At 40.4% G+C, this 26,642-nt stretch overlaps 3 protein-coding genes across 7 annotated transcripts in view; 1 reads left to right on the top strand and 2 right to left on the bottom strand.

Annotated features, from left to right (window-relative positions):
- Window positions 1–26,642, top strand: part of LOC134817931 (annexin A11-like) — a 114,136-nt gene that overhangs the window by 64,481 nt on the left and 23,013 nt on the right. The gene's annotated exons all lie outside the window — the stretch shown is intronic.
- LOC134817932 (annexin A13-like) lies at window positions 1,950–9,561 on the bottom strand. The gene is made up of 9 exons (XM_063827304.1): window positions 9,357–9,561; window positions 4,951–5,095; window positions 4,127–4,273; window positions 3,889–3,988; window positions 3,610–3,711; window positions 3,338–3,480; window positions 2,775–2,909; window positions 2,547–2,669; window positions 1,950–2,291 (listed from the first exon to the last, which is right to left on the bottom strand). Exons 1-9 carry the CDS (start codon window positions 9,431–9,433, stop codon window positions 2,241–2,243), a joined length of 1,023 nt encoding a protein of 340 aa, XP_063683374.1. The 5' UTR covers window positions 9,434–9,561; the 3' UTR covers window positions 1,950–2,240.
- On the bottom strand, window positions 15,085–17,159 carry LOC134818181 (dynein light chain Tctex-type protein 2B-like). Its single transcript, XM_063827620.1, has 4 exons — window positions 17,067–17,159; window positions 16,541–16,653; window positions 15,472–15,561; window positions 15,085–15,250 (listed from the first exon to the last, which is right to left on the bottom strand). Exons 1-4 carry the CDS (start codon window positions 17,157–17,159, stop codon window positions 15,085–15,087), a joined length of 462 nt encoding a protein of 153 aa, XP_063683690.1.

Here is a 26,642-nt window from a genome sequence, read left to right as displayed (position 1 = left end):
GCAAATCCGACCTATTAGAAAACATCATCAGGAACAAGAACTACTAGTAGTACTGTTAGCAGGGTGCAGGAAGATGGGGCAGGGGGGCACACCCCTGACTGAGGGGGCCTACACCCATGACTGAGGGGGCCTACACCCCTGACTGAGGGGGCCTACACCCCTGACTGTTAGGTAGAGGAACAAGAAAACTTATAGATAAAGCCTACTTAGGGTATCACTATACTTAGTAGATTGTTTCACTTAGTGTATCACTATACTTAGTAAAGTGTCTCACTTAGTGTATCACTATACTTAGTAAAGTGTCTCACTTAGTGTATCACTATACTTAGTAAAGTGTCTCACTTAGTGTATCACTATACTTAGTAAAGTGTCTCACTTAGTGTATCACTATACTTAGTAAAGTGTCTCACTTAGTGTATCACTATACTTAGTAAAGTGTCTCACTTAGTGTATCACTATACTTAGTAAAGTGTCTCACTTAGTGTATCACTATACTTAGTAAAGTGTCTCACTTAGTGTATCACTAAACTTAGTAGAGTGTTTCACTTAGTGTATCACTAAACTTAGTAGAGTGTCCCACTTAGTGTATCACTATACTTAGTAAAGTGTCTCACTTAGTGTATCATTATACTTAGTAGATTGTTTCACTTAGTGTATCACTATACTTAGTAAGTTAGTAGAGTGTTTCACTTAGTGTATCACTATATTTAGTAGAGTGTTTCACTTAGTGTATCACTATACTTAGTAGAGTGTTTCACTTAGTGTATCACTATACTTAGTAGAGTGTTTCACTTAGTGTATCACTATACCTAGTAGAGTTTTTCACTTAGTGTATCACTATACTTAGTAAAGTGTCTCACTTAGTGTATCACTATACTTAGTAAAGTGTCTCACTTAGTGTATCACTATACTTAGTAAAGTGTCTCACTTAGTGTATCACTATACTTAGTAAAGTGTCTCACTTAGTGTATCACTATACTTAGTAAAGTGTCTCACTTAGTGTATCACTATACTTAGTAAAGTGTCTCACTTAGTGTATCACTAAACTTAGTAGAGTGTTTCACTTAGTGTATCACTAAACTTAGTAGAGTGTCTCACTTAGTGTATCACTATACTTAGTAGATTGTTTCACTTAGTGTATCACTATACTTAGTAAGTTAGTAGAGTGTTTCACTTAGTGTATCACTATATTTAGTAGAGTGTTTCACTTAGTGTATCACTATACTTAGTAGAGTGTTTCACTTAGTGTATCACTATACTTAGTAGAGTGTTTCACTTAGTGTATCACTATACCTAGTAGAGTTTTTCACTTAGTGTATCACTATACTTAGTAGAGTGTTTCACTTAGTGTATCACTATATTTAGTAGAGTGTTTCACTTAGTGTATCACTATACTTAGTAATGTGTTTCACTTAGTGTATCACTATACTTAGTAGAGTGTATCACTTAGTGTATCACTATTATACTTAGTAAAGTGTTTCACTTAGGGTATCACTATACTTAGTAAGTTAGTAGAGTGTTTCACTTAGTGTATCACTATATTTAGTAGAGTGTTTCACTTAGTGTATCACTATATTTAGTAGAGTGTTTCACTTAGTGTATCACTATACTTAGTAGAGTGTTTCACTTAGTGTATCACTATACCTAGTAGAGTTTTTCACTTAGTGTATCACTATACTTAGTAGAGTGTTTCACTTAGTGTATCACTATATTTAGTAGACTGTTTCACTTAGTGTATCACTATACTTAATAATGTGTTTCACTTAGTGGGAGCTGATTTTACTATCATTTATGCTGACTTTTTCTCTCTTTCTGAGATCATTTATTTACAGAATACAGACTGTTGAAGTGATAATATGTACAATTTACCAGCAGCCCGCAAATGTTTATTTCATTTCTTGTTTGATGAAAGAACTCAAATTTAAATCAAAAATACTTTTATTTAATCCTTTTATAATTAATGAAATATTAAATTTTCATACAGTTGATGCAAAATTAGTGTCAGCAGCTTCTGCTTGTGCCTTATTTGGTAGTCTCTTGATACTATCATCATAGTATCATATACAATATATTCAATCGTCAAACAGTCAATTATTCAAAAAGTCGCAGTTAATGACCAATGACCATATAAGGTAGAGTTTATTTAATTTCAAAACAATACACATTTTATAAATCATGAATAATATTAGTGTTATCTCTCCTCGTTGTGTATAGTAGTACTCTGCTACTAGAGAAGAAAGTCAGTTCACGAGGCTAAGGAGAGTTTTTCTGTAATCACCGCTTGTGTCATCCTGAAATTGTCAACCTTAGAAATTTAGACGCTCCTACGTCAAATAATAGCTCCTATGTCAAATAGTAGCTATTAAATAGTAGTACTACCTATAATACTACTGTACTATAGGTAGTACAGTAGTAATATAGGTTTGAAAAGTTCCACAACTAGGCGGTTCCCCAGCCATGGATTTGAACATAACAACTATATGTGTTTATAACACATTATAAGACAGATTTTCAGGAAAAACCCTAATTGTAACGCGTTGGAAGACCTTGATTTGTTGGCTAAGTTTCTTGTTGAACATTTCAAAGTACATTTCCTTAATGTCAGCGAGATCCTTGTCTGCCCGAGTAGTAATGATCCGAGTCAGAACTCCCTCCTCCGTGCCGTCCCCCTTGAAAATAAGAATATAAATATATACATCTCCCTTGGTGGAGCGAGGCTGCCCTTACACTATGTATTTAATGAGTTTAACAGTAACACTAATATTTAAACTCACATCCATTGCGTTGTGAAGTTCGTAAGCGCAGTATCTGGTAAAGTCAGTAGCAACTGACATCAAACTGACAAACCCGTCCTTCATATGGTGATCTGTTATACTTTCCAGTGCTTGGTACAGCTCAGAACCTTCACTCTGAAACGGTGGCGTAACGAAGGGCCCCGCCGACTCCGCTTTGCAGGGGGGGGGGGGGGGGGGGCGCCATTTTAGGGGGGGGGGGGGGGGGCGCCAAATTGTCGTTTGAATGTGAGACAATTTGGAAAAACTTAACTACGGTACTAGAAAAACTGCGCGTTTTGATCTAAAAACACTCTTTTTACTTTTTTAGAGATTTTACCGGCGTATCCTCTAAAATCATCTAATTTGTTTTATTTTAGGGAGGGGCGCCACAAGGGGAGGGGCGCCAACAGGGGGGCGCTTTTTCAGCGGGAGGGGGGGGGGGGGCACTTCCCTGAAACACCGCGCTTGTTATTTTATTATAGCGCCACGTAGTTCTTTAAGTCTCCAATCAGAAAGTTGTTTAACCTTATAAATATAATTGAAATAACGTTAATACCCATCACCTGATAGTACTTTTCCTGCAAAATAGCCAAATGTTTGAGGCTCCTGCTTGTCACTAGATATACTATGTCCTTCACCTCCTTTGCAGCGAGGAACTCTTTGATGTCGGAAAAGTCGGCTTCTACCGCTTCGTTGTCAACCTCAGCTATAATTAGGAACATATTAATGTTCTCAATTTGATTTTTACAAAACTCAAAAGATTAACTAAAAACAATAAAACTTTTAAACTTTAATGAATAACGCACTTATTTGTCTGAACTGAAGGAGTATGTACCTGATTCATTGAACTTAGGGCGGTCAAGCACCTCAACCAGGAAATCCTTGAATGGAGAGTCAGTTTCACCTTTGATCTCATCTTCTAGATCCGTGTTGTAAACTGAAATTAAATGTGTGAAATGTGTAAAATGTGTAAAATGTGCAAAATGTGTAAAATGTGTAAAATGTGTAAGAACCTCCCCTTACTACACATTGAAAGCGTTGAACCCTCCAATAAAGCTGACGGTGCCAAAGATCATTGAGATTAAGGTAAACACTATAAATATTGTCAGCTTACTTGCTTTGTAGTAGTCCTTCAAGCCCTGCACTGTGTCGTAGTCATTAACTGTTAGCATCAGACACAGCAGCAAGGTGTCTTCATTTGTCCCCCAACCGCTCTAGAAGTAGCAATATAGCTATAGAAGTAGTAATACTGCACTACCTATACTTTCAATATAACTGCAACAATAGAAGTAGTAACACTGTACTACCTATACTTTCAATATTACTTTCTCGAAGTAAAGCAAAAATTTTACCATAGCATTTCGCATCTCCTCTGCTAGGAACCTAGCCTCTGGCAGCACAAGCCCTTTTAGAGTTGTTCTAAAATGGTTGCTTGTTTCAGACTTGATATCTTCCCACAAGGACTTAGAGTAAGTTTCTCGGTACAATTGTGTTATTTTCTGGAGGAATGGTTATTAACATTGTTGTAAGTCCTATGAGTCAGTACTAATGACTTACTAAGCGATTGTTGTAAGTCCTACGAATCAGTACTAATGACTTACTAAGCGATTGTTGTAAGTCCTATGGGTCAGTACTAATGACTTACTAAGCAATTGTTGTAAGTCCTATGGGTCAGTACTAATGACTTACTAAGCTATTGTTGTAAGTCCTATGGGTCAGTACTAATGACTTACTGAGCGATTGTTGTAAGTCCTATGGGTCAGTACTAATGACTTACTAAGCTATTGTTGTAAGTCCTACGAATCAGTACTAATGACTTACTAAGCGATTGTTGTAAGTCCTATGGGTCAGTACTAATGACTTACTGAGCGATTGTTGTAAGTCCTATGGGTCAGTACTAATGACTTACTAAGCGATTGTTGTAAGTCCTATGAATCAGTACTAATGGCTTACTATAAAGCAATTGTTGTAAGTCCTATGGGTCAGTACTAATGACTTACTGAGCGATTGTTGTAAGTCCTATGGGTCAGTACTAATGACTTACTAAGCGATTGTTTTAAGTCCTATGAATCATTACTAATGACTTACTAAGCGATTGTTTTAAGTCCTATGGGTCAGTACTAATGACTTATTAAGCGATTGTTGTAAGTCCTATGAATCATTACTAATGACTTACTAAGCGATTGTTGTAAGTCCTATGAGTCAGTATATTGATGAGAGTATTCTCATTAGTTCCCCACCCACTCATGGCTTGTCTCATATCTTTAGCATCTGTTAACAAATCAATCGTTTCTGGTTCTTCTATAGTACTGCCTTCAGCTCTGCAGAGAAAATCATGAAATCTTGTCAGAGGGGGGCGGGCGAGGGGGATGGGAGGGGCGCGGCAACATTGGCGGCAACATTTGTTATAGGGGAGGGAGGCAACACTTGTTAGGGTGGGGGGGGGCAACATTTGTTAGAGAGGGAGGGAGGCAACATTTGTTAGAGGGAGGGGAGGCAACATTTGTTAGAGGGAGGAGGCAACATTTGTTAGATGGGGGAGGGAGGCAACATTTGTTAGATGGGGGAGGGCGGCAACATTTGTTAGAGGGAGGAGGCAACATTTGTTAGAGGGGGAGGGAGGCAACATTTGTTAGAGGGAGGGGAGGCAACATTTGTTAGAGGGAGGGGAGGCAACATTTGTTAGAGGGAGGAGGCAACATTTGTTAGAGGGGGGAGGGGCGGCAACATTTGTTAGAGGGGGAGGGCGGCAACATTTGTTAGAGGGGGAGGGAGGCAACATTTGTTAGAGGGAGGGGAGGCAACATTTGTTAGAGGGAGGAGGCAACATTTGTTAGAGGGGGAGGGAGGCAACATTTGTTAGAGGGAGGGGAGGCAACATTTGTTAGAGGGAGGAGGCAACATTTGTTAGAGGGGGGAGGGAGGCAACATTTGTTAGAGGGAGGGAGGCAACATTTGTTAGATGGGGGAGGGGCGGCAACATTTGTTAAAGGGGGAGGGCGGTAACATTTGTTAGAGGGGGAGGGAGGCAACATTTGTTAGAGGGAGGGGAGGCAACATTTGTTAGAGGGAGGAGGCAACATTTGTTAGGGGGGGGAGGGGCGGCAACATTTGTTAGAGGGGGAGGGCGGCAACATTTGTTAGAGGGGGAGGGAGGCAACATTTGTTAGAGGGAGGGGAGGCAACATTTGTTAGAGGGAGGAGGCAACATTTGTTAGAGGGGGGAGGGAGGCAACATTTGTTAGAGGGGGTGGCAACATTTGTTAAAGGGGGGAGTCAACATTTCATAGAGGGAGGAGGCAAAATTTGTTAGAGGGGGGAGGGAGGCAACATTTGTTAGAGGGGGGAGGCAACAATTGTTAGAGGGGGGAGGGAGGCAACATTTTTTAGAGGGGGAGGCAACATTTGTTAGAGGGAGGGGAGGCAACATTTGTTAGAGGGAGGGGAGGCAACATTTGTTAGAGGGAGGAGGGAGGCAACATTTTTTAGAGGGGGAGGCAACATTTGTTAGAGGGAGGGGAAGCAAAATTTGTTAGAGGGGGAGGGAGGCAACATTTGTTAGAGGAGGGGCGGCAACATTTGTTAGAGGGGGGAGGGAGGCAACATTTGTTAAAGGGGGAGGGCGGTAACATTTGTTAGAGGGGGAGGGAGGCAACATTTGTTAGAGGGAGGGGAGGCAACATTTGTTAGAGGGAGGAGGGAGGCAACATTTTTTAGAGGGGGAGGCAACATTTGTTAGAGGGAGGGGAAGCAAAATTTGTTAGAGGGGGAGGGAGGCAACATTTGTTAGAGGAGGGGCGGCAACATTTGTTAGAGGGGGGAGGGAGGCAACATTTGTTAGAGAGGGGAGGGCGGCAACATTTGTTAGAGGGGGAGGGAGGCAACATTTGTTAGAGGGAGGGGAGGCAACATTTGTTAGAGGGAGGAGGCAACATTTGTTAGAGGGGGGAGGGAGGCAACATTTGTTAGAGGGGGTGGCAACATTTGTTAAAGGGGGGAGTCAACATTTCATAGAGGGAGGAGGCAAAATTTGTTAGAGGGGGGAGGGAGGCAACATTTGTTAGAGGGGGGAGGCAACAATTGTTAGAGGGGGGAGGGAGGCAACATTTTATAGAGGGGGAGGCAACATTTGTTAGAGGGAGGGGAGGCAACATTTGTTAGAGGGAGGGGAGGCAACATTTGTTAGAGGGAGGAGGCAACATTTGTTAGAGGGGGGATGGAGGTCATAGAGGGAGGAGGCAAAATTTGTTAGAGGGGGGAGGGAGGCAACATTTGTTAGAGAGGGGAGGGAGGCAACATTTTTTAGAGGGGGAGGCAACATTTGTTAGAGGGAGGGGATGCAAAATTTGTTAGAGGGGGGAGGGAGGCAACATTTGTTAGAGGGAGGGGAGGCAAAATTTGTTAGAGGGGGGAGGGAGGCAACATTTGTTAGAGGGAGGGGATGCAAAATTTGTTAGAGGGGGGAGGGAGGCAACATTTGTTAGAGGAGGGGCGGTAACATTTGTTAGAGGGAGGGGAGGCAACATTTGTTAGAGGGAGGAGGCAACATTTGTTAGAGGGGGGAGGGAGGCAACATTTGTTAGAGGGGGGAGGCAACAATTGTTAGAGGGGGGAGGGAGGCAACATTTGTTAGAGGGGGTGGCAACATTTGTTAAAGGGGGGAGTCAACATTTCATAGAGGGAGGAGGCAAAATTTGTTAGAGGGGGGAGGGAGGCAACATTTGTTAGAGGGGGTGAGGCAACAATTGTTAGAGGGGGGAGGGAGGCAACATTTGTTAGAGGGGCGGCAACATTTGTTAGAGGGGGGAGGGAGGCAACATTTGTTAGAGGGGGTGGCAACATTTGTTAAAGGGGGGAGTCAACATTTCATAGAGGGAGGAGGCAAAATTTGTTAGAGGGGGGAGGGAGGCAACATTTGTTAGAGGGGGGGAGGCAACATTTGTTAGAGGGAGGAGGCAACATTTGTTAGAGGGGGGAGGGAGGCAACATTTTTTAGAGGGGGAGGCAACATTTGTTAGAGGGAGGGGAGGCAACATTTGTTAGAGGGGGGAGGGAGGCAACATTTGTTAGAGGGGGGAGGGAGGCAACATTTGTTAGAGAGGGGAGGGAGGCAACATTTTTTAGAGGGCGAGGGAGGCAACATTTGTTAGAGGGGCGGCAACATTTGTTAGATGGGGGAGGGCGGCAACATTTGTTAGAGGGAGGGGAGGCAACATTTGTTAGAGGGGGGAGGGCGGCAACATTTGTTAGAGGGGGGAGGGAGGCAACATTTGTTAGAGGGGGAGGGAGGCAACATTTGTTAGAGGGGGAGGGAGGCAACATTTGTTAGAGGGAGGGGAGGCAACATTTGTTAGAGGGGGGAGGCAACATTTGTTAGAGGGGGGAGGGAGGCAACATTTTTTAGAGGGGGAGGCAACATTTTTTAGAGGGAGGGGAGGCAACATTTGTTAGAGGGGGGAGGGAGGCAACATTTGTTAGAGGGGGGAGGGAGGCAACATTTGTTAGAGGGGGAGGGAGGCAACATTTGTTAGAGGGAGGAGGCAACATTTGTTAGAGGGAGGAGGTAACATTTGTTAGAGGGGGGAGGCAACATTTGTTAGTGGGGGGAGGGAGGCAACATTTGTTAGAGGGAGGGGAGGCAACATTTGTTAGAGGGGCGGCAACATTTGTTAGAGGGGGGAGGGAGGCAACATTTGTTAGAGGGGGAGGGAGGCAACATTTGTTAGAGGGGGAGGGAGGCAACATTTGTTAGAGGGAGGGGAGGCAACATTTGTTAGAGGCGGGAGGCAACATTTGTTAGAGGGGGGAGGGAGGCAACATTTTTTAGAGGGGGAGGCAACATTTGTTAGAGGGAGGGGAGGCAACATTTGTTAGAGGGGGGAGGGAGGCAACATTTGTTAGAGGGGGGAGGGAGGCAACATTTGTTAGAGGGGGAGGGAGGCAACATTTGTTAGAGGGAGGAGGCAACATTTGTTAGAGGGAGGAGGTAACATTTGTTAGAGGGAGGAGGTAACATTTGTTAGAGGGGGAGGGAGGCAACATTTGTTAGAGGGAGGGGAGGCAACATTTGTTAGAGGGGGGAGGCAACATTTGTTAGAGGGGGGAGGGAGGCAACATTTTTTAGAGGGGGAGGCAACATTTGTTAGAGGGAGGGGAGGCAACATTTGTTAGAGGGGGGAGGGAGGCAACATTTGTTAGAGGGGGGAGGGAGGCAACATTTGTTAGAGGGGGAGGGAGGCAACATTTGTTAGAGGGAGGAGGCAACATTTGTTAGAGGGAGGAGGTAACATTTGTTAGAGGAGGGAGGCAACATTTGTTAGAGGGAGGGGAGGCAACATTTGTTAGAGGGGGAGGGAGGCAACATTTGTTAGAGGGAGGAGGCAACATTTGTTAGAGGGAGGAGGTAACATTTGTTAGAGGGAGGAGGTAACATTTGTTAGAGAGGGGAGGGAGGCAACATTTGTTAGAGGGAGGAGGCAACATTTGTTAGTGGGGGGATTTACCAATAACAGCAATATCTATGACTTCCATGTCATGAAGTCGCAAAGATTGAAATAAAAGCCCAGTTTTGGTAATACTCACGTAAGTGCATTAGATAGAGAGACAAAGCAAAAGTGTAGTGCGAGTGCCCTGACTACACTAGTCCACTGTAACCTCATCTAACAATCGAAAAATAGAAAACTGACTAGGTTGAAATGAGAAATTCAATGAATCGTTAGTCGTGGACTAAGAAAGTAAGAATTTTTGCAATTTGATATGAACGACGATAATCCTAATCTATCCTGAAATATTTGGCCCGGAACATGGAAAACGTCCAACAATATAAGGGAGAATATTAAAATAATGAAATTATGTTATCACATTGTCAGGAAAATGATAATTAGTACATGCTCTTACTTTCAAATCCCAATCATATATACATTGAATATAAACACCGGTAAGTGCTTGTATAAACTGTATACACAGTAAAGAGGCGAGTTTTTGTGGTTCTACAACTTAAGATGTAGCATTGGTGGTTTATATTAACATTACGGGCCCAACTTTCACCTTCCTATGTAGAAATGACATACAGTTTATACAAACACTGACCAGAACAATCGCGTCATCACTTGATAAAATTAAAGAGCAACTAAAATGTTAACTGTCAAGACACTAAAATGTTAACTGTCAAGACACTAAAATGTTAACTGTCAAGACACACTATAAAGTGAACAGTAACATGGTTAAGTGAAGTTTCAAAAAAATCGCACTGCAGCTGTGAGACTATACAACATACAATATACATTAACACATTACTGTGAAACTATGCAATATACAATATACATTCATACAACTCTAAGACTATACGCGATGTACAATAAACACATTATTACTATAAAGGATGACAAATGAATGGCGTGCACAGTATAGCAATATATCCACCAGCGTGCGCTTTTTCGCATAGCGGGCTCTCACCAGCCCGCTGTCAAAGGGCCCGATATCTCTACAGCCCGCTCATGATATAGCCCGCTAACAAGTGACATTAAATTTGACCAGTAGCAATATAGCCCGGAGTTCTCCAAAATATTTTCAGTTTCTGTATCGTCTCCATGTGAAATTCCTTATTACACTGACTATATATACATTTTATTTTTGTGTCCGGTAGGGCTGCTCATGCAGCTCGTGAGCAGATGACATGATACTTTGATTTATATCAAAGTTATTATAACACACTACATAATACACATCAGCACTATAATCCCCCTATATTATTGATATTCATCGTCACTGACATTACATTCATTATTCCCACGGCCCAGGAATGCAGTGCATCTCCAGCCCCTATATACGACACAGCCCTTTATGATTGGCTTACATTGAACACGTGACGTGTTACCATGGTTACAACAATTAGTGGCGACCTTTTCTAGAGTTGGCTTTTATACAAGCTCCATTGTTTATTTATAAAATTATATATGAACTGTAATACGCCCGCTGGTGGATATAATCCACATCACCTCGACCCGCGGGCGGAAAAATCGTATAGCACTCGGGCCCGATGGGCCCTCCGTGCTATACGAAAATATGTCCTCCTCGGGCTAGCGCCCTCGGGGACATATGAAATATTGCACGCGCTTGCGCGTGCAATATTTTGTTCCGCCCGCGAGTCTCCGGTGATATGTATATATATACGTGTTGTGTTGGTAACAAGATTAGCAGCTCTTATAAAATTGTAATAAGATCACCTGATGAAGAGATAACTACACTCATCGTCATTAACACACTGCCCTGACTACACACTACCACTGCCCTGATTACACAGAACCACTACCCTGACTACACATTACCACTACCCTGACTACACACTACCACTGCCCTGACTACACACTACCACTACCCTGACTACACACTACCACTACCCTGACTACACACTACCACTACCCTGACTACACACTACCACTACCCTGACTACACATTACCACTACCCTGACTACACACTACCACTACCCTGACTACACATTACCACTACCCTGACTACACACTACCACTACCCTGATTACACACTACCACTACCCTGACTACACATTACCACTACCCTGACTACACACTACCACGGCCCTGACTACACACTACCACTACTCTGACTACACACTACCACTACCCTGACTACAAACTACCACTACCCTGACTACACACTACCACTACCCTGACTACACACTACCACTACCCTGACTACACACTACCACTACCCTGACTACACACTACCACTATACTCTTACTGGGCCGCGCTCAGCCTGTCATTCCGCCTAATCTCTATTCTATGTTAATGAACATAATAGCCTGGGGTCCTCAGGTAACCACTACTCTGACTACACACTACCACTACTCTAACTACACACTACCACTACCCTGACTACACATTACCACTACCCTGACTACACACTACCACTACTCTAACTACACACTACCACTATACCCTGACTACACTCTACCAATAACCTGATTACTGACTAAATATAATAATTTTGCTAGCAGCATGACATTGCGAGATCACTATAGCAACTAGCAAGCATTAAAATGCTTTCGATGAAAATGAGACAGGCACGCAAATTGCCTGTCATAATCGTACATTATGTTATCGTCATTGAAACACAATAAATCACAATGAAACATAATGAACCACAATGAAACTCAATGAAACTCAATGAAACACAATGTTAAAATGAAATGAAATAATGTGCTTGTATACCGCCCATATGATTAACAACTAACACATGAATGTCAGGTACTAACCATGTCAGAGCAGTTCTAAAGGGTGAGGTGAAAATATTCAGTAACAATTAACAACTAAATCATCTCAAAAAACATATCTATTCAGAAAATATCATTTAATTATATCATATAGTAATCATACCAAATATCACATCAATAGTATCATATACGAACCATAGGATGATTTATTGATGTATTACAGTATTGCACACTAAAAATAAAGATACACCACAAAAAGGATCGATGCTGTGTGCCATTGGTAACAGGACAGATAATATGCCTCCCCTAAAGATCCTTGACAAATTTCTATCATCAAGTCTAAGTGGCCAATGGTATAACTCACTGGATTCTCTATATTATATACTAGTGTAACCCGGCCTACGGCCGGGATTTCACTGCCGCAGTTAAAAAGGGTAGGAGTAATTACCCGCTGAGTCAAAACCCGCATTAGGTGACCCAATAGTTTCTTAAACAATAATCTCATAATCAGTTATTTCTTGTGGATAATTAAGTCATTATTAGCCATGAGGCACCACACTCCATGATCATAAGGTCTGAACACCGAGTATTACACCTCATCACTCCCGTCTTGAATCGCTTTCTATTTTTATTTAAATCGTTATAGAAATTAACCCTTGTTAACTCCGCACCACACCCGCATATTATATTTGAAAACACGCATAACATTGTCGTATGAACTCTCTCTCTCTCTCTCTCTCTCTCTCTCTGCAGTCCAAACAGACCCCAAACACTAACAGTCCCCCCTCCCCTAATAAGCTTAAGGTATAACATTACAGCGAATCTTCCAGGCTAATCCAATTATGACGCTACTTAAATGCAGCTAAAACATATTACACAGTAATGAGAGAGAGAGCAAGCCCCGTAACTCTTGCCGTTCTGCTCACGCAATTTTATGTAACATTTGTGGTACAAAACCATCAATTAAACCACTTACCATCGGCCGATTTAAAAAAAAATTTCCTATGGGCTTCATCAGAGTTTTGTCGACACTATACCGAAAAAATCAGTCCCGTAACTCTTACCGTTTTTTTTGTATAACCGACCGGAAATTACACACGGACAGACAGACAGACAGACAGACACACACACACACATTCTGGTGTTATATTATATATAATGAAGCGAACCAAGGTTGAACCTTATCTCTTTCAGCTCACCACCGTCTCGACACAAAGAGACAGAACCTTGGACAAATGTTTTAAACATGCCCGGAGGGGGAGACGGATTCCCACAATTTTGATATGACGAAAAGAACAAAAACTAGTTTATGTAAGATGTTTGGAAGCGTTGTCTATTTGTATTTATTGATCACCTATAAGGTCAATACAAAACAGCCATTTTTAGATGATTAGCCACCTGGATCGGCGGTATTTCTGTAATGTGAAAAATGGATTATATTTGGATAAGAAATATCTTACCAAACTCTTTTTGGTAATGTTATTACCCGAGTATTATTACTCGGGTAATAATACTTTATTATCAATTTTATTATTAGCTTTCTACCAAAAACATTCAGAACTTGGTCGGATATACTTCGTAAACATTCAGAATTTGGTCGGATAACTCCGCAAACATTCAGAACTTTGGTTAAATTTAGCAGGTTACAGGTGGCAGAACCAGACATAGGCGCCGCCGGTCATACGACGCCGCCATGAAATAACTCACGCCGCCGCCACCTTGAAATTTTGAACGGCGCGCCGTTTTCAAATTTTTCAGCTAATTGAGTTTCGAAAAAAAAGCTGATAATTTCATTTTAACTAAAATAACGCTGTCCGAATACCCAATCCTTGCTAAACTAACCAGAGCGCTCTTTCATGAAGCATAAAGCATGCATGCTTTATGCTTTAACACACCTGCCACATAATATGCTGCACCAATAGAAAAAGTGTGGTCGGAGGGCCGGGGGCTTATTATAACGGCCAAAAGGTCTCCAGACAATTTTAGAAATCTGGTTTTTACCAACTGCAATTATTAAAAATATTTTAAAGAAGTTGTGAGCGTATCCTGAAAATTTTAGGTGTTGAACAAGATTTTTTGTTTTCCTTTTCCTAAGATGAGAGAGAGGTGGTTTCGAAAATTCGGACACACCCGGACAGAGGGAGGGGGGTGGTCTGAAAATTTGCGATTTTGGTGGACGTCCTAAGTAGATGGCCCCTAATTGGAACTTGTTGTTGCTGAGCTGAAACTGTGAAGGATAAAACAATAATTAGGTACATGAATGTCGAAAAAATAATAGTATTTTGGAGTTAGGTTACGTCTTACCTGAGGACCCCAGGCTATTATGTTCATTAACATAATAAAGATTTGGCGGAATGACAGGCTGAGCGCGGCCCAGTAAGGTTACGTCGTGCAGAAGGGATCTTAGCTACTATACAAGTACAACTACACGCTGCGCCTCATTAAAATGATTTGCGCACACTGCCGTCAAAATTTATCCGCATTTCTGGTATTTTAGGATATAAGCATCTTATTTGCCAGCATTTAAACGTGCGCATTTTCTGCGCATCACTTGCAAATTTAATTACTTTGACAAGAGCTGAGGCAATTTGCGTTTTCAACAGTTTGGACGTGGATTGTGCCGAATTATATGTGATTTGTTTTAAGTTAAACAACTCGACTACGATCAGCAGTCAATACCTATCAAGTGATGGCAACCACGACTGACGCGGTTACACATTTTAACATCAATTCAAATACCCTGTGGTCAATAAGCTGTAAATTTCACATAGCTGAATGCTGAGTCTTTTTAACAGTAATTACTGGTTGAAAAATGGATATCATAAATGTTGAACTGAACAACATATTTAATATTAGTTAGCCTACTAAAGTAGTGAACTAATTTGAACGTCAGTCCTCGTCCTTACGCTCAAAATTTCCATGAACAAAATTGAGCAATGGTTCGGGTAAAATTTTCCACGCCGGTCAAACGCCGCCGCCGCTGACCAAATTATGGCTTCACGCCGCCGCCCGCCTATGCGTTTACGGCGGCGCCCATGTCTGAAAGCTTCCCAATTGATCACTGAAGTTTAATTTATTTTTACTCGTAATACAATCCGAACACGACTCCCACAGCGAAGAAAGTGTCTGCGGTAAATTCCCAAGACGCGAACTTGTCAGTGGGCGTGTACCACATGCACCTTGATGCTATCTGGATGGCTTGTGACTGTTTCGGTGCCATGGTAACCATGACCACTATCTTGTACCTGCGATAAAGACACAATCACAAAATGCACACTTTTATATTTTATGCACACTTTTAATTTTTATGACTTGTTAACGAAGCATGAACCAGGGTTTACCTCGAAATCGTCACTGCGGCCAAAGTGGTTTTTTTTTTCAAGTAACAGCTTAATGTACTGAAATAGTCACTTATCATCACAATACTGGCGGAAAAATTGCGTAAAATATTTAGTTCAGATCGCACCTGTTGTTGAATGACAGCTCCTGTTTTACTTGTGTCTTGATCTGTTCACTCAGCTGGATAGACATCAGTCTAAAACTATCGGATGTGTATCTGCGGGATAAAATAGCAATAACAATTATAACAATAACAATAACAATAACAATAACAATAACAATAACAATAACAATAACAATAACAATAACAATAACAATAACAATAACAATAACAATAACAATAACAATAACAATAACAATAACAATAACAATAACAATAACAATAACAATAACAATAACAATAACAATAACAATAACAATAACAATAACAATAACAATAACAATAACAATAACAATAACAATAACAATAACAATAACAATAACAATAACAATAACAATAACAATAACAATAACAATAACAATAACAATAACAATAACAATAACAATAACAATAACAATAACAATAACAATAACAATAACAATAACAATAACAATAACAATAACAATAACAATAACAATAACAATAACAATAACAATAACAATAACAATAACAATAACAATAACAATAACAATAACAATAACAATAACAATAACAATAACAATAACAATAACAATAACAATAACAATAACAATAACAATAACAATAACAATAACAATAACAATAACAATAACAATAACAATAACAATAACAATAACAATAACAATAACAATAACAATAACAATAACACTGTTATTGCTACTGTGAGCAGCAGTTTCTTTGCACTATAGTCCTCCCGTGTTATTTGTCCTTACCTGAAAATGTTTCGAAATTCAGACAAAAAATATTTAGAATTTGGCCCCCCATGATTCCATGAAGAAAATCATTCCTACACTCCTGCTGTACAATGTTTATAACAACTGTTTATAACTACTTACTGTCATGCATATGCAAGGTACTGTACAACAGCGACAAACACAATATCCAGGGATTAGGCCGATGTATCATATTTAGGGAAGCTACATATTATATATGTTAATAATATAACAAAGGTGGTGAAATTTAGACTCGTACCTTCTGCAAGTTAGGTTATGTACTTATAGTTATTGCAGTAACTTACTTGACGTTTTCTAACTTTTGAATGAAAACTGCTTTGATGATGTCCTGAATACGTTTCACGGAGAACAGCTGGTGTGGATATGGTTCTAGTTGGTACGTGTTTTCATAGGCCAGCTGAAAATTATCTATGTTAGATTTTCTGTGATAACTTAAGCTTTTATTTTCCTTGGGGCCTTGTCTTCCTAGGTATCCAGGTAAAGCGGGGAAGTAGCCTCCTCCCCCCGCATACTCAGGTACTTACTCAGGTACTTACTCAGGTACTTACTCGGGTACTTACTCAGGTACTTACTCAAGTACTTACTCAAGTACTTACTCAAGTACTTACTCAAGTACTTACTCAAGTACTAACTCAGGTACTTACTCAGGTACTTACTCAGGTACTTACTCAGGTACTTACTCAGGTACTCACTCAGGTACTTACTCAGGTACTTACTCAGGTACTCACTCAGGTATTTACTCAGGTACTTACTCAGGTACCTACTTAAGTACTTACTACTATCGCCACACAAGCAAACCTGTGATTGTACATGAGTTTCCTCTGAAGTAGTTGAGCCCTGATATGTAGAAGCAGATAACCTCCGGTTAGTGATCTGAACTGACTTCTGTTTTAGTGACGTCATTTGTGTGACGTCACGCGAGGGCTGTGTGACGTCACGCGAGGCTTGAGTGATGTCATGTGAGGTTTGCGTTGTGCTTTCTAGCTGAGATGGGTCACGGCCTTGCATTCTCTGAGTTAGGTAAATGTATAGATTTTAGTTATAGGAAAACAACTGGTTGATATGAAATATGGATTTTAGTAAAAGGAAAATGAAAGTTTTCTTAACCTGATAAGAAGAGTAAGCGATCGCAACCACTACAAATGTGTCTGAACCTGATAAGAAGAGTAAGCGATCGCAACCACTACAAATGTGTCTGAACCTGATAAGAAGAATACATGTTTCCTAACTAACACACCATGTCTTATAAACCCACCATATGATCGTCTTGAAGAGCTGTGTTTGGCTGGCTCTAGCCACGTGCCCTTCTAAGTAACAAGCTATTGGTTGACTGGTTGTGATATTAATCGTATCACAAGCACTTGACTTGATCCCCTACTGTGCGAGAAGTGTGTTCAACAGGTGGTGGTTTAATACCCTTAATGAAGATGGAAGATTAAACTATTTCATATTGAAACTGTTAGCCATGGTGACACACTGTTAGAGCAGCTCAAGGTTTGGAAATGGCAAACTTAAAAGCTTAAAGTTTGGATGTATTAACAATTATATGTATTAACAATAAGATGAAACGCTGAACAGCACTGCGTTTCACAATAAGATTGTTATTGGAAAACTCTCTAAAACACTGGGGTAGATTCAATTTATTGATTTTTTACCCGTTATAAACTCCTCTGGTTATAATTATATGTGTATTGCGAATATGCTAGCGGGCTGACAGGCCACAGGCCACTAGCATATTATCAGCACGTGGCGAATAACGTCAACTTCGAGACGCAAGATTGTGACACTGCTGAGAAGCTGAAACATCCCAGCACTTTTAGCATATATTCAGCACATGACGCTCAGGATGAGGATGAGGATTTTCGGCAAACCTCTCCTTATATTAATATACTGCTACACGTGTATCAATCTCCTTGATTGACGATGTCAATCCGTCGAGATCGTTGCTCTGCGAAGCAGAGCAACGATCGTCGACGTTGCTTCGTCGACGTTGCTTCGTCGACGTTGCTTCGTCGACGTTGCTTCGTCGACGTTGCTTCGTCGACGTTGCTTCGTCGACGTTGCTTCGTCGACGTTGCTTCGTCGACGTTGCTTCGTCGACGTTGCTTCGATCATCGATGCGAAGCAAGAATGCTAGTTCGCGCGGCGCGTCGAAGCGGCGAAGTCCTCCAACAATCTCCTTATAATTATTACAATGGAGGAACTCAATAGTAGACTTAACCACATTTTCAAATTTGTGGAACAGATGATTGATAAAGGACAACCTATTTGGATAACCTCCCCAGCAACCTTCCCCAGGAACTCTCACCATGCCATGGCCCTGCAATTGTCCATTGTAAATGGACTAGCCCGGCGCACGCTACTTTGTACTTGTAGCACTTGCCTTGTATTGGGCAAGTGCTATAATTTCGAGAAGAAAGCGGCGCGCGCTACTTCGAAGAAATTTATACGAGTAACATCCGTCAAGCCCTGCCATGCACTGGAAATCCAACTTAGGCTTGTATCCCCACAAAAAAACTTCGCCAGGCCAGGGCCTCGCTCGGAATAAAGTCCCTGCCTGGCGCTCGCGGAGGTTTATACAAGGGAAAAGAGTTTGCTCTAAGTCTAACTCTAAGTCTAAGCACCATGAGACCTGAACCGCTACCAGGTAGCGACAGCTTCAAGACTCCCGATATTTTTTGCGTTGAAATTGATTGTTATTTATGTTTATAAATATAATTATGGTATATACTTAGGGAGTCCTCAGTCCTTGAGTGTAGCTAGCAGGAGTTCCACTCTGAGGACAAAAAGAAATGTGTATTATAATGTTCTCAGGACGTAATATCCCCGAAAAGTCGTTCGCTTTGAGCGCTAATAATTGACGTGTGTCTTGAAGGACATATTATCAAACGGCAAATGCATATTGAGTCGCCTTTGATACACGTTGTAAACTCCTTTTTGTGCGCGGTCAAAAATTTTAGAAATAATAAATATTACAACGCGACTATGAGTATGTCTATAACAATTATTTCAAAGTAACTGAAACCAATTAGAAGTGGGGCGCTTTTTTCTCAAATTGTAGGTACTTTTTACGAAAATACGTTTGATTCGGTAGCAAAATGTAATATCAATTATTAAATATATCCCGGTCAATTTAACGTTCAATCGACGCAATAAAAATACTCGAGGGAACAAAAAGATGGAGCGGAGACCATTTTTTCAAACAAATTTCGTACTTGTGGCCACAAGTAGTGGTAGACTTAGGTACGTACTAATAAAAACCTCGTACCGTACGTACTTTAAGCCAGGTAGGTACGTACTTCTCATCTTAGCTTTTAGTTTTACCCTTTGGCTTTAGCTAATGGTGCTATCAGTAATTGTTTAATTTTAAGTGAAGCTATGGAGAAATTAAAGGTTACATCATTAACGGGCTATGATTACGCAATTTAGTATAACTTGTAGAATTTAGTTACCTGGCTTAAGCTAGTCTTGTAGATCAACTATGAAAAAGGGAAAGTCCGGATGATGATTAATCACTCTACACTCGACTGTCACGTGACTTTTTCAACCCGTTCTCTAGCTGGTCCTGAACGACTATTCGAAACCCTAACCCTTTAATCTGATCCCAACCCTAAGGCTAACCTTAACCCAATCCTTAACAAAAGCATATGCTGAAACTCTAACCCTAACGAGAAATTAGACTAACTTCCTTATACGGTCATATCACGTAATCGAGACAGTTTTTCGCCAATATCTCGACAGCTAGGGGAGCATTTTAACCCTATGTCATGGGGGGGTGATTCGGAAACAGCGTCCGAAATACATCGATTGAAGTTGGTTTAAACTGTTGGGGGCCCTTTTAGAACGATCCGAAGATCGACTGTAGAGTGATTTAGCACGCTCTGGAAAGTCCCGCGCAAAGAGCGGGGGCCGACTCCAAATAATAATATTTGCAATATACAAATATGTAGAAGCATATTTGTTTTTGACCTCAGGCTCATACTCATAGTCATAGTCATAGTCATACCATGCCATATAAGCGTACTCAATAAAATTTTCGAAATATATATAATACATATTACATCAATACTGACCAATACTGCAATACAATACATAAATACAATAATCAAAACGATATTAAATATTTTCTAAATTAGCTTCATTACAATTTAAATTTCTAAATGGAAGTCCTCGCGCGCTAATGAAGTTGACTTTCAATTAAGTTCTTGTAGTTGTACCTCTGATACATGATAATATTTATTTCAGATAAAGTAAACTTATTTTGATTCGAATCCAGTTGGCAACGTTGCTGTAACTTTGTAAGAGTCTTGCCCTTTTCAGCAATTTTAGTACGCATAATATAAGTTTCTTAAAAAGGTCTTGCATTCTGCGTAGGTACTCAATAATGTATATTATTTAACAGTTCGACCCGCGATCACGGGTACCCTGCCATTTAAAATTTGGAGGGTGTCTTATCCAAATATTCATGTCCCCAAGTCTCCAAGTATCCAAGTCTTCAAGTTTCCAAGTTTCCAAGTTTCCAAGTCTCCAAGTCTCAAAGTTTCCAAGTTTCAAAGTTTCCAAGTCTCCAAGTATCCAAGTATTCATGTCTCCAAGTTTCCAAGTTTCCAAGTTTCCAAGTCTCCAAGTATCCAAGTATTCATGTTTCCAAGTTTCCAAGTTTCCAAGTTTCCAAGTTTCCAAGTTTCCAGGTTTCCAAGTCTCCAAGTCTCCAAGTTTCTATTCTCGTTGAAAACAACACCGTGAATCACAATCATTAGGAATTATTACTACTCGGCGAAGAAACCTGAAATTAGAACAGATCTCGATCAATTAGCGTCTAATAGACAAATTACTGGAAGAGGGGCTAAGTTTGCTGTCAGGATGTTGCTGTAATCGCCTGATTGCCCCGTGGCCCACAAAGCTACAGCTCACAATACTACCTAATCTCATTAACCTCGCCTGTACAACATATAACTGCGTTCTGCCAATGAAATTACCTGCAGGTAAATCGTGCTACACTTTCCAGTTGCATACAATATAGATAGTCGGCTGGCTTTTACCTTTTATGTGAGAAGCTGTGCCGCTATCAGCTATGGAGCACTTACGCATTGGGATCTGGTGATTGGAATTGGTAATTTCAACTGCTACTAGAGTACCTGAAGTACACGCTGCTACTAAAGTACTTGAACTACACTCTGCTACCCCCTCCCCCACACCATACAATACCACCCCTAGTCTGTTCTGTATTATGTATGAGAAGTCTAACTATACAGGTATAATTCTGCTGCTCCCTGTATGAATTAGAAGAGTCCCGGTGTAGATACCAGCTTATAGTGTAGTAACTAGTAAACCATCCATTAAATATGCATGCTGCATGAAGAGGTCTCCGCTCTCCTTTCCTATTGGAGTGGCCTGAATCACACACATCTCTAGTACGACGTAACAGGTTTCTACATTCCACTCGGTTCAGTGCTAACTGACGTACTGTAAAGTTGACAGAATCCTCTCGATCATAACGAGTTACCCCTCTTCTCATCAAGCCACTGGGGGCTTTGCCCAGTTGCTGGCCTCACAGAGAGTTTGATAATTCTGTAGCAAGGAATTGAAGGTGAACGAGCAGCTGACCCATTGCACCCGATCCACTGCATTGCACTGGAGACAACCCTGGCCCTCCCTCTTTACACGGGCTTGGGACCGTCAACATGACTTAGTACTTAGTAATAGTATTAGTTCGTATTAATGCTTAGTAGTAGTAGTTGTAGTAGTTGTAGTAGTTGTAGTAGTTGTAGTAGTTGTAGTAGTTGTAGTAGTTGTAGTAGTTGTAGTAGTTGTAGTAGTTGTAGTAGTTGTAGTAGTTGTAGTAGTTGTAGTAGTTGTAGTAGTTGTAGTAGTTGTAGTAGTTGTAGTAGTTGTAGTAGTTGTAGTAGTTGTAGTAGTTGTAGTAGTTGTAGTAGTTGTAGTAGTTGTAGTAGTTGTAGTAGTTGTAGTAGTTGTAGTAGTTGTAGTAGTTGTAGTAGTTGTAGTAGTTGTAGTAGTTGTAGTAGTTGTAGTAGTTGTAGTAGTTGTAGTAGTTGTAGTAGTTGTAGTAGTTGTAGTAGTTGTAGTAGTTGTAGTAGTTGTAGTAGTTGTAGTAGTTGTAGTAGTTGTAGTAGTTGTAGTAGTTGTAGTAGTTGTAGTAGTTGTAGTAGTTGTAGTAGTTGTAGTAGTTGTAGTAGTTGTAGTAGTTGTAGTAGTTGTAGTAGTTGTAGTAGTTGTAGTAGTTGTAGTAGTTGTAGTAGTTGTAGTAGTTGTAGTAGTTGTAGTAGTTGTAGTAGTTGTAGTAGTTGTAGTAGTTGTAGTAGTTGTAGTAGTTGTAGTAGTTGTAGTAGTTGTAGTAGTTGTAGTAGTTGTAGTAGTTGTAGTAGTTGTAGTAGTTGTAGTAGTTGTAGTAGTTGTAGTAGTTGTAGTAGTTGTAGTAGTTGTAGTAGTTGTAGTAGTTGTAGTAGTTGTAGTAGTTGTAGTAGTTGTAGTAGTTGTAGTAGTTGTAGTAGTTGTAGTAGTTGTAGTAGTTGTAGTAGTTGTAGTAGTTGTAGTAGTTGTAGTAGTTGTAGTAGTTGTAGTAGTTGTAGTAGTTGTAGTAGTTGTAGTAGTTGTAGTAGTTGTAGTAGTTGTAGTAGTTGTAGTAGTTGTAGTAGTTGTAGTAGTTGTAGTAGTTGTAGTAGTTGTAGTAGTTGTAGTAGTTGTAGTAGTTGTAGTAGTTGTAGTAGTTGTAGTAGTTGTAGTAGTTGTAGTAGTTGTAGTAGTTGTAGTAGTTGTAGTAGTTGTAGTAGTTGTAGTAGTTGTAGTAGTTGTAGTAGTTGTAGTAGTTGTAGTAGTTGTAGTAGTTGTAGTAGTTGTAGTAGTTGTAGTAGTTGTAGTAGTTGTAGTAGTTGTAGTAGTTGTAGTAGTTGTAGTAGTTGTAGTAGTTGTAGTAGTTGTAGTAGTTGTAGTAGTTGTAGTAGTTGTAGTAGTTGTAGTAGTTGTAGTAGTTGTAGTAGTTGTAGTAGTTGTAGTAGTTGTAGTAGTTGTAGTAGTTGTAGTAGTTGTAGTAGTTGTAGTAGTTGTAGTAGTTGTAGTAGTTGTAGTAGTTGTAGTAGTTGTAGTAGTTGTAGTAGTTGTAGTAGTTGTAGTAGTTGTAGTAGTTGTAGTAGTTGTAGTAGTTGTAGTAGTTGTAGTAGTTGTAGTAGTTGTAGTAGTTGTAGTAGTTGTAGTAGTTGTAGTAGTTGTAGTAGTTGTAGTAGTTGTAGTAGTACTAGTAGTAGAATTGTAGCGACCGTAAAATGTTTCTTCTTCTTTTTTGATCCCGCGCACTTATTACTTTATTACCTCACAATATATCAATACTAATAATCCCAATAAATCTGTGTGTGTGTGTGTGTGTGTGTGTGTGTGTGTGTGTGTGTGTTTGTGTGTATGTGTGTGTGTGTGTGTGTGTGTGTGTGTGTGTGTGTGTGTGTGTGTGTGTGTGTGTGTGTGTGTGTGTGTGTGTGTGTGTGTGTGTGTGTGTGTGTGTTTCACTGTCATGTAATACTATACGCTTGTTGCGGTCTGTTTAGACTATAGAGAGAGTTCATGATACTTCCATACGACAATATAATGCGTGTTTTCGAATATAATAGGCGGGTTTATACTTTTGCATTTCAACTGCGATAGTGAAGACCCGGCCGTATTATAGGCACGGGTTACAACTTACATTATAAGTATAAAATATATAAGGTAGTGAGAGGTAGCATATAATATTATACACTATCGTGGCCCAATGTTCATAATACGGATTAAAACTTACGGAACTCCTGAACTCTGGCCGACTATTATAAAGTTATAAGTATGATGAATAACCATTGAACAAGAAGATCCTTAGATCTTGCAAACAAAGGAAACTGTGTAGATAGTGTTGCTGGGCCTGTGTAGATAATCAGGCTGGGTTCAGGTCTAGAACAGAGACTAGGGACATTATGGTGATTACTGACAAATTACACACGCTCTCACTCGACAAAGCACGATTAGCTATACACAATTGTGTTCTCGCTTCAGCAACTAGAACAATCAGTGGTTTACTTTATACCTTTTTGAATGCAAATTTCCTGGTGAGTAAGGTAGACTATCCAAATCCCCTTATACAGTTATAGTTTACTGTTCACCCACCCCCCTGTTCACCCACCCCTATATTTTTCTTTCCACCCACCCCCTAGTTTACTCTCCACCCACCCCCTAGTTTGCTCTCCACCCACCTCCCTAGTTTACTCTTCACACCCCCTAGTTTGCTCTCCACCCACCTCCCTAGTTTACTCTCCACACCCCCTAGTTTGCTCTCCACCCACCTCCCTAGTTTACTCTCCATCCACCCCCTAGTTTGCTCTCCACCCACCTCCCTAGTTTACTCTCCACACCCCCTAGTTTGCTCTCCACCCACCTCCCTAGTTTACTCTTCACACCCCCTAGTTTACTGTCCACCCACCCCGAGTTTAGTATCAGCCTTTAATAATAAGTATAGCGAAAAAATTTTAAAATCTTAAGGGGCGCCGAATCGTCGTTTGAATGTGAAACAATTTCGAAAAACTTAACTACGGTACTAGCAAAACTGCGCGGTTTGATCTAGAAACACACTTTTTAGAGATTTTACCGGCGTATCCTCTAAAATCATCTAATTTGTTCAATTTTAGGGAGGGTCGCCAAAAGGGGAGGGGCGCCAACAGGGGGCGCTTTTTCAGCGGGGGGGGGGGGGCAACAGGCAACGTTACGCCACTACTTACAGTTACACATGACAAATAAGGTCACTAACGACATAATCGAAAAAATATATACTGATTGTAAGGGTAACAGTATAAAAGTATAATAAATAAAAGGCTGTCATTTTTCCGGAAAAAAATGGCCAGCCTAAATTTTTCCGGCCTAAAAATGTTCGTGTCTATATATAGACACTGTATATAGACACTATAGGAATATTGTCACTCAACCACCCGGACAAATCTTTAATTCGCCCAGCCGTTGATAAACTAGTCACAGTATTCTCAAGTACCAAAGTAGAATATTATCTGCCTTAGCTTATCATTACTGAGATACCAGCTATTATGGGGCATTGTGGGGCATTGTGGGGTATTGTGGGGTATTGTGGGGTATTGTTGGGTATTGTGGGGTATTTTGGGGTATTTTGGGTTATTTTGGGGTATTGTCACTATTGTGGGCTATTGTGGGCTATTGTGGGCTATTGTGTGGCATTGTGGGGTATTGTGGGGATCGGAGAGTACTCCCGGAATTGCTTTTGAAAAAGCAGTAGACGATGATAATTCCATTGCAACCTCGGAATAATAAGTTTCCTGCTTTATCTAATACGTCAGAGACGTGATAGATCTGTTGCACTAAATTAAACGGAATAATCAGCTTTCAAGCCTAGCCTAATTTCAGCCTGTAATTAGAATTACCGCACTTCAATACAATCGTGTATACTATTTAATATTAATAACAGTATGTATACGAAACTGTGGTTTGTGTACTTTTTACTTTTGACTTCTTTTACTAGCAGTGTAGTGTAGTGTAGTGTAGTGTAGTGTAGTGTAGTGTAGTGTAGTGTAGTGTAGTGTAGTGTAGTGTAGTGTAGTGTAGTGTAGTGTAGTGTAGTGTAGTGTAGTGTAGTGTAGTGTAGTGTAGTGTAGTGTAGTGTAGTGTAGTGTAGTGTAGTGTAGTGTAGTGTAGTGTAGTGTAGTGTAGTGTAGTGTAGTGTAGTGTAGTGTAGTGTAGTGTAGTGTAGTGTAGTGTAGTGTAGTGTAGTGTAGTGTAGTGTAGTGTAGTGTAGTGTAGTGTAGTGTAGTGTAGTGTAGTGTAGTGTAGTGTAGTGTAGTGTAGTGTAGTGTAGTGTAGTGTAGTGTAGTGTAGTGTAGTGTAGTGTAGTGTAGTACTCTTTACTTTGCTAACAGTAACCTTAGCGTGAATAATTATGTCCGTGAAAATAATGTCTGTGGCATTTATAAAGTCCGGGAATAATTAAGTCCGGTAATTATTTCCATTTATTTTAGTGTGTGTGTCCCTACATATGCGTAGATATTAAGATGCAATGAAAATACCGGACTACGATGTATGGGGACTTGCCACCCCATGCCCGGCCATGGCATCATTAAAATATATCGACTCTGTAATCTGTTCACCAAAAATGTTCACAATTTCATGGACATTTTTGGGCGGTCATGAGCGCAAATAATTATAAATCAAGAGGCTTGCATATAATGAACATATTGACACGGGTGCAGAGTTGAGTCTGTACGGAACCTAGTAGTTTCAGATCCTTGTTTAACTTGCCGTACAGCAAGGTCATCCACTACTTTAGCCCGGCGAGGCACATAACTCCCTCTACAACTCCATGACAAATGTTTCATATATACTAGCCGAGTT

Source organism: Bolinopsis microptera, chromosome 7 (assembly GCF_026151205.1).
Source record: "Bolinopsis microptera isolate Bmic1 chromosome 7, MBARI_Bmic_1.0, whole genome shotgun sequence".
Taxonomy (NCBI): domain Eukaryota; kingdom Metazoa; phylum Ctenophora; class Tentaculata; order Lobata; family Bolinopsidae; genus Bolinopsis; species Bolinopsis microptera.
This window is presented reverse-complemented; position numbering and strand designations above follow the sequence as displayed.

Coding starts and splice junctions, on each gene's coding strand:
- LOC134817932 (XM_063827304.1), bottom strand. CDS start 9,433: ATGAGGTTACAGTGGACTAGTGTAGTCAGGGCACTCGCACTACACTTT. Junction 3,989..4,126: donor AGGAGATGCGAAATGCTATG/GTAAAATTTTTG, acceptor TGCTACTTCTAG/AGCGGTTGGGGGACAAATGA. Junction 2,670..2,774: donor AACTTCACAACGCAATGGAT/GTGAGTTTAAAT, acceptor CTTATTTTCAAG/GGGGACGGCACGGAGGAGGG.
- LOC134818181 (XM_063827620.1), bottom strand. CDS start 17,159: ATGACGTCACTAAAACAGAAGTCAGTTCAGATCACTAACCGGAGGTTA. Junction 16,654..17,066: donor CTACTTCAGAGGAAACTCAT/GTACAATCACAG, acceptor GATAATTTTCAG/CTGGCCTATGAAAACACGTA. Junction 15,562..16,540: donor CAAAAGTTAGAAAACGTCAA/GTAAGTTACTGC, acceptor TTTATCCCGCAG/ATACACATCCGATAGTTTTA.